This window comes from Haliotis rubra, unplaced genomic scaffold, assembly GCF_003918875.1.
Source record: "Haliotis rubra isolate DU_JTF1 unplaced genomic scaffold, ASM391887v1 Scf54, whole genome shotgun sequence".
Lineage (NCBI taxonomy): Eukaryota > Metazoa > Mollusca > Gastropoda > Lepetellida > Haliotidae > Haliotis > Haliotis rubra.
Genome location: NW_025767235.1, coordinates 431,121 through 439,498, shown reverse-complemented (window position 1 = coordinate 439,498; position 8,378 = coordinate 431,121). Strand labels below are relative to the sequence as shown.

The 8,378-nt window shown below is 41.8% G+C and overlaps 2 protein-coding genes across 7 annotated transcripts in view; both read right to left on the bottom strand.

Annotated features, from left to right (window-relative positions):
• Window positions 1-86: 86 nt before the first annotated feature.
• Window positions 87-1,757, bottom strand: LOC124253341 (extensin-2-like). The gene is made up of 6 exons (XM_046687093.1): window positions 1,748-1,757; window positions 1,336-1,395; window positions 1,143-1,235; window positions 792-977; window positions 367-528; window positions 87-226 (listed from the first exon to the last, which is right to left on the bottom strand). The coding sequence occupies exons 1-6, from the start codon at window positions 1,755-1,757 to the stop codon at window positions 87-89; spliced, it is 651 nt and encodes a 216-aa protein (XP_046543049.1).
• A 495-nt stretch (window positions 1,758-2,252) lies between these two features.
• The window catches only part of LOC124253377 (endophilin-A3-like), a 62,575-nt gene continuing 56,449 nt past the window's right edge, over window positions 2,253-8,378 (bottom strand). For all 6 annotated transcript variants that reach the window (XM_046687127.1, XM_046687129.1, XM_046687126.1 and 3 more), the window contains one exon: window positions 2,253-7,444. In XM_046687127.1, coding sequence (XP_046543083.1) covers window positions 7,248-7,444 — 197 coding nt within the window. In that variant the 3' untranslated portion in view covers window positions 2,253-7,247. The remainder of the gene's footprint in view (window positions 7,445-8,378) is intronic.

The window sequence follows — 8,378 nt, the reverse complement described above, 5'->3', positions numbered from 1 at the left end:
ACCTGCAGCTCAGATGAATCTGGGTGGGGAATTCTACCTGCGGTCTGGGTAGATGAATCTGGGTGAGTAGACGCTTTAACCTGCAGCTAGGCTATGAATCTGGGTGGTGGAATCTCTACCTGCAGCTGGGTAGATAGATGAAGCTGGGTGAAGCTGGAATCTCTACCTGCAGCTGGGTAGATGAAGCTGGGTGGTGGAATCTCTACCTGCAGCTGGGTAGATGAAGCTGGGTGGTGGAATCTCTACCTGCAGCTGGGTAGATGAAGCTGGGTGGTGGAATCCCTACCTGCAGCTGGGTAGATGAATCTGGGTGGTGGAATCTCTACCTGCAGCTGGGTAGATGAAGCTGGGTGGTAGAATCCCTACCTGCAGCTGGGTAGATGAAGCTGGGTGGTGGAATCTCTACCTGCAGCTGGGTAGATGAAGCTGGGTGGGTGCAGGTAGATGAAGCTGGGTGGTGGAATCTACCTGCAGCTGGGTAGATGAAGCTGGGTGGTGGAATCTCTACCTGCAGCTGGGTAGATGAAGCTGGGTGGTAGAATCTCTACCTGCAGCTGGGTGGTGGGTAGATGAAGCTGGGTGGTGGAATCTCTACCTGCCTGGGCAGATGAAGCTGGGTGGTAGAATCTCTACCTGCAGCTGGGTGGCTGGGTGGTGGAATCTCTACCTGCAGCTGGGTAGATGAAGCTGGGTGGGTAGAGAATCCTCTACCTGCAGCTGGGTAGATGAAGCTGGGTGGTAGAATCTCTACCTGCAGCTGGGTAGATGAATCTGGGTGGTGGAATCTCTACCTGCAGCTGGGTAGATGAAGCTGGGTGGTAGAATCTCTACCTGCAGCTGGGTAGATGAAGCTGGGTGGTGGAATCTACCTGCACCTGCAGCTGGGGGTAGATGAAGCTGGGTGGTGGAATCTCTACCTGCAGCTGGGTAGATGAAGCTGGGTGGTGGAATCTCTACCTGCAGCTGGGTAGATGAAGCTGGGTGGTGGAATCTCTACCTGCAGCTGGGTAGATGAAGCTGGGTGGTGGAATCTCTACCTGCAGCTGGGTAGATGAAGCTGGGTGGTGGAATCTCTACCTGCAGCTGGGTAGATGAAGCTGGGTGGTAGAATCTCTACCTGCAGCAGCTGGTGGAATCTCTACCTGCAAGATGAATCTGGGTGGTGGAATCTCTACCTGCAGCTGGGTAGATGAAGCTGGGTGGTGGAATCTCTACCTGCAGCTGGGTAGATGAATCTGGGTGGTGGAATCTCTACCTGCAGCTGGGTAAATGAAGCTGGGTGGTGGAATCTCTACCTGCAGCTGGGTAGATGAAGCTGGGTGGTAGAATCCCTACCTGCAGCCATGTAGATGAAGCTGGGTGGTGGAATCTCTACCTGCAGCTGGGTAGATGAATCTGGGTGGTAGAATCCCTACCTGCAGCTATGTAGATGAATCTGGGTGGTGGAATCTGCACATGTAGATGAAGCAGAATCTGGGTAGATGAAGCTGGGTGGTGGAATCTCTACCTGCAGCTGGGTAGATGAATCTGGGTGGTAGAATCCCTACCTGCAGCTATGTAAATGAATCTGGGTGGTGGAATCTCTACCTGCAGCTGAGTAGATGAAGCTGGGTGGTAGAATCCCTACCTGCAGCCATGTAGATGAAGCTGGGTGGTAGAATCTCTACCTGCAGCTGGGTAGATGAAGCTGGGTGTTAGAATCTCTACCTGCAGCTGGGTAGATGAAGCTGGGTGGTAGAATCCCTACCTGCAGCCATGTAGATGAAGCTGGGTGGTGGAATCTCTACCTGCAGTTGGGTAGATGAAGCTGGGTGGTAGAATCTCTACCTGCAGCAATGTAGATGAAGTTGGGTGGTGGAATCTCTACCTGCAGCTGGGTAGATGAAGCTGGGTGGTGGAATCTCTACCTGCAGTTGGGTAGATGAAGCTGGGTGGTAGAATCTCTACCTGCAGCTATGTAGATGAAGCTGGGTGGTAGAATCTCTCCCTGCAGCTGGGTAGAAGAAGCTGGGTGGTAGAATCTCTACCTGCAGCTGGATAGATGAAGCTGGGTGGTGGAATCCCTACCTGCAGCTGGGTGGTGGAATCTGGTGTTTCGATAAAATCACATGATGGGGTAAACATTTACACATACCAGTAAGACATCTTGTCAGCCATATTTCCACGTAAACATAAAACTACTTCCTAGTCAATGTCCCCAGGAAGTCTGTGTCAAGACATGTAACACATGAAAATAGACAAACAACACAACATATTTTTTAAACATTTTTAATCAGAGAAATTGATATTCAGGTGTTTCAAGAGACTATGTCATAAATTCAAAGTTCCATGTAAAACCCTCCAATATGAATGTTTATGAGCAGGTTAGGGCTCATGGCTATGGAAAAGACCGTACCTATCTCTACATCCCATGCTCAGATAGTCAAGGAATACATAACTCTACCATGTTATCAACATTTGTCCCAAACGGTTCTGAACATATGTTGCATGTTAGAGAGAGAGCTCTTCCAAAACAATTCAGCATAAATATTTATGTCAAAAAACATCAATTAACAAAAAAGGCAATGAATACCTATACATAAGTGATTGCATAATGAGAGAATTGCTACAAGCCTGTATAGTGTGGGTGATATCCTCATACAATGCTATGTTGCCAGGTAGTGGTGACATAATGGCTGCCAGCAACCACATGTTACAACCTCAGATCACAGCTCAAACAGAACACAGATACAGGTGTGGTACATGTAGATCACAGGTACAGTAGAGTACGTGTGTAGTATATGTACAATACTGGTACAGAACAGTTGTGATATATGAAGTTCCCAGGTACAGTACAGGTGTTATACATGTAGATAACAGGCAGTCCCTGTATAGTACATGTAGATTACAAGTACAGTACAGGTGTTACACATGTAGATCACAGGTACAGTACAGGTTTTACACATGTAGGTCAGGTACAGTACAGGTGTTGCACATGTAGGTCACAGGTACAGTACAGGTGTTACACATGTAGAACACAGGTACAGTACAGGTGTTACACATGTAGGTCACAGGTACAGTACTGGTGTTACACATGTACATCACAGGTACAGTACAGGTATTATACGTGTAGATCACAGGTACAGTACAGGTGTTATACATGTAGATCACAGGTAGAGTACAGGTGTTACACATGTAGATCACAGGTATAGTACAGGTGTTATACATGTAGATCACAGGTACAGTACAGGTGTTACACATGTAGATCACAGGTACAGTACAGGTTTTACACATGTAGGTCAGGTACAGTACAGGTGTTACACATGTAGAACACAGGTACAGTACAGGTGTTACACATGTAGGTCACAGGTACAGTACTGGTGTTACACATGTACATCACAGGTACAGTACAGGTATTATACATGTAGATCACAGGTACAGTACAGGTGTTATACATGTAGATCACAGGTAGAGTACAGGTGTTACACATGTACATCACAGGTACAGTACAGGTGTTATACATGTAGATCACAGGTAGAGTACAGGTGTTACACATGTAGGTCACAGGTACAGTACTGGTGTTACACATGTACAGTACAGGTATTATACGTGTAGATCACAGATACAGTACAGGTGTTATACATGTTGATCACAGGTAGAGTACAGGTGTTATACATGTAGATCACAGGTACAGAACAGGTGTTATGCCTGTATATCACTGGTACAGTACAGGTGTTACACTTGTAGATCACAGGTACAGTACAGGTATTATACATGTAGATCACAGGTATAGAACAGGTGTTATACATGTCGATCACAGGTACAGCACAGGTGTTATACATGTAGATCATAGGTACAGAACAGGTGTTATGCTTGTATATCACTGGTACAGTACAGGTGTTATACATGTAGATCACAGGTACAGTACAGGTGTTATACATGTAGATCACAGGTACAGAACAGGTGTTATACATGTACATCACAGGTATAATACAGGTGTTATACATGTACATCACAGGTATAGTACAGGTGTTATACATGTAGATCACAGGTATAGTACAGGTGTTATACATGTAGATCACAGGTACAGAACAGGTGTTATACATGTAGATCACAGGTACAGTACAGGTGTTATACATGTAGATCACAGGTATAGTACAGGTGTTATACATGTAGATCACAGGTACAGTACAGGTGTTATCCAAGTAGACCACAGGTACAGTACACATGTGATATATAGCATCTGGGACAAAAATTAACCAGGAAGTGGAAATGTAGAGGAGCACACCAGCCTTCTACCATCTCTTAAGATACCTATCCAATGGCTGGAAATATCATCTACCCCCGATTCTCAATCTTCCCAGTATTCACAACACAGACATATCTCTCTCCAATTAACCATACCAGTCACTATTTCAGCTGTCATTTCTTTAAATTTCATTTACAAGCATTTGTTTATGGACCAAGACTGAGAAAACTAACGAAACAAATACAAGGTAGTTTGAGCTGATATAGAGGTGAAACCTCTATGCCATTAATTGACTGCCGACATTATGTGATTGAAGCTGCAAGCCTTGTGAAGTCAATAAGGGAGGCTATATACACAGATGTTATTTACACAAACATTGTTGAGCTACACTGTCAGTTAGTCACACATTTCTGGGATGTACACCAACCTACGAATGATGTCCCTGTTTCATGAAAGAAAAAACTGAATTGTAGTTGTTTACCAGTAGACATACCTGGCATGATATACAAGCAATGATCTCAAATACTATTAATTTGGGAGGGATTTACCACAGCTCCATTTGTCAGAAACAGTTGAGGGAAATAACAACTGATAACATATGTAATGATAACATCAACAAGATTTCTAAACTCAACCAATCTGTGTATGAAGAAGCCTTCTCTCACTCTCACTTCCCACACGGTGCTTAAGGGATTGACCATTTCATATTCAAGGATTCAATAAGTTCCAGAAAATGCCACACTAATATATAGATATTCTGCTGGACTTGCTGGGCTTCCTCAATGTATAATAACATTATACAAAGTAACAATTGTATGTTCTGAATCACTGACAAAGAAAATATTCCACCTTTGACAAATATTGGGACTGTCCAAAAATATGAAATGGTTGTTCCCTCATGCCCCACTATAAGCATCCTACACACTAAGCTACAGGCATCCTAACATTGTGTGCACACATACATAGCTTCCTGTGATAAACCAATCACACAGGAGCAGTAACCACACATAATAGTCACTACACAGCTGATAACACATGTTCATAACATACTGATTCACAAAACAGGCTTATAAGCTTGGTCATGTATTTTCCATGTTTGATTACCAACTCAAATTTGATGACATGTATCATTCTACCAGGAAATACTGTTTCAGATTAAACAGAGATGATGTGTGAATTTCTGTATCTACCAAGATCAGCACCCAAATGTTGGAGCTGGGACTGTTTATAGGGTTCAGAATGGAAATAACTTGATCCTATTTCAAAGAAAGAAATATCTTGTAAAGAGTTGTGACAGAGAAAGAACATTTCCACTAATATTTGGTGTGAGGCTGTGTGACCTGCTTGCTTCCATAGTGTAGTGCTTCCATGTGAACCCTGAGCATATGCCCCAATGTTGGACAGTGTGGTGACATGAACTGGGTTTGGCGACAAGATCATTTATTACCAAGGCAACACGAAATCAGTTACCTGCTCTTTATAACACAAATGATTTATCTATGACAGGTAGGATGTTGGCTACCTTGCTGTAGATCAAAGTGGTTTTGTGTTAAAACCATTTTATTCACAGATAGGCCACATATGACTTTCAAAAGATTCCTGTAATATTTATGTGTTTTTTTCCCCAAATGACAAGTATATAATCTGGAATAACTCAGATGTTTCTCTAACAGATACTGAGGAAATTTTATATAAGTGTCACCAAAGTTCATTTATATTTGTTTGTGGGACAGGCTCATCCGGGAACAGCTGACATAGCAAAGAACGGTAACAGAATATGTACAGGAAAGCTAGGTAAACCAGTTACCTACAATAATCATTCAATTTATCAAAACAGAAAAAATTAAGAAAATATAAATACATTCTATAATTGCAAACATTGTTTCTCCCCAAATTGCCACAGATAATGGTAGTGTACGTAGTTAGATTAGTCCATGGTAAGTTTGAAATGTTGACACATATGCACAATGTCACCTACACAGCACATTCATGGGTCAGGGGCTTGACCAAAGGGAGATAACTTCTGTAGACTGACGTGAACTGTTTCTTGCTTTGTGATCGAGAACTACCAGAAAGAGTTGTGATGAGGTAATTTTAACATGCAGTCATTAAATGATTATGTTGTATGACTGAATTATGAATTGATGTTTGTATGTAAACAAACTCAGAAAGAAAGCTTTGTATGTGTGAGACTGACAGTGACCGATGAAAACACTGGTGTAGGACACTTCATGTCTAACCACTGAACCAAAGTTGATACAGGGAATAAAACAAACAAAGTCTTTCACACTCAATACATTTCATTATGATTCAACATAAATATTACAGGAAATCAATGTTGTTCACAAGATGTTCATTCTCACTGTAAAAAATACAATAACATGTCAATTGTTAAAATCAACAAATAATTTGAGGTTTCTAGAAACAAAACCTTATTTAACAATGACCACTGCCGGATAGCGATTACCTCAATCCACATTAAGTTGATATTAAAAGCAGAGGGTATAGCACCAAATATGTTGGTAAAGTGAAGCTATACATCTACCCAAACATCATATTGTCCTAACTAGTTGGTACATACGAGACAATATACGCCTACGAGGCCAATCTGTGTACACTCTAGTTCAATACTAATCTGAATAGAAAGGATGATTCTAGCTGGGTCCTTGAGACTGACTCAGGTGTTTAGTGAGTTATCTCTCTTCCCTCTACTTCACCCACCTGGAATGCTGAGAGATTTCATCCTCAGCTATTGTTGTGATATGTATATTCCTCTTGTACACAATCAGTGACTGAATTATACAGTAAAAGTGACTTGGATGGTAGGTATTGTCATCAAATAAGCATATCAACAGTTTACAACTTGTCATCTATATTTGTAGCATCCAATCAATTAACTGTCACACACAACTAGTTTGTAGTTAGACAGACAATCAAGAAAACTTTGGTCACAAGGTTGTCGATCTGTGTGGAGGTGGCAAGCTGAGTCAAGGGAGACAACCCACTTTGGAATGCAGATTTAGGGCAGTGGTGTTCGCACTTCAACATAGTTTACTGGGAAAAATCCTGTTCGTCCATCAACAGATCCTTCGAACCAGTTCTCGTCTATCTGTGTCAGCAGAGTGATGACCTGTCCTTCACTGAAGCCAAGCTCTCCTTCATTCTCTGGGATGAAGTCGTACATGGCCTCCGCACATGGCTGGGAACGTGAAGGGCCTACAACACAAATTAAATATTGTTTTGGTTTTTGTTAAAGCTTCACTGAACAATACCCAAACTGTATGGTAGGTGCCTGTACATAATCTAGTTTGGACCAAGCTATCTAGTTACTGACATCATGAGAATCAATCTACATAAATTGCTGACATGTATCATCGAAGTCAGAAAGTCTGAGACAGCCAATTTTGTCAGTCGCTTCTTACGACAAGAATAGGTTGATGAGGACCAATTCTAACTGTGACCTTCATGGGACCACTGTCTGACTTCATGTGTTTGCAGCAATACATACAGGCAGATCTCACAGGGATCCATAACAACACAAAATAATAGCTGTTGTTAACAGGAGATTAATGTCATGCAGTACACAGTAACATGTGATATAGCTAGATGTTCAGTTTTATATATCACAAATACATTTCCAATTCTGACACTTCAAATGTCCCTCCTTGGTAGCCAGCAGGTCAAGCACATGTTGAAGTATTACACACTAACAAGAAATCATATGACCAACTTGCTGTGCTGATAGCACCATCAGGGTTACTTGACTACAGGTTGTCCCATTACATCTCAGCAAACATTATTATACATGAGGTCAAATATATAGCTGAAATAATCGTGATATAATCCAACACCATGAATTAGTATCAAGTACATTGCTCTGTGTTTAGTGAATAGCATAATGTACACAGGAGTGAATTGTTATTGAAGAATACTTGACAAATGGTGTCACTGAAAACCTAACAAAATTGTCTGGTTCCAGTTATCTGACCTAAACATTCTGTGATGAAATAGAAACATACAGCCTGTTAAAGCAGGCTTGACAAATGAACAAATGATGGCTGCCATGAATAATGGTTAGAATTTGAAAGACACCACAGCTAGAACAGACGTGAACATCATGTTACATGTTATTCTGCAATATTACATACTT

What these genes read in the sequence shown, in the direction of transcription:
- LOC124253341 (XM_046687093.1), bottom strand. An exon ending in CACCCAGATTCATCTTGCAG is followed by an intron (nt 978 to 1,142) that starts GTAGAGATTCCA and finishes TCCACCACCCAG; the next exon opens with CTTCATCTACCCAGCTGCAG. An exon ending in CTTCATCTACCCAGCTGCAG is followed by an intron (nt 529 to 791) that starts GTAGAGATTCCA and finishes TCTACCACCCAG; the next exon opens with CTTCATCTACCCAGCTGCAG.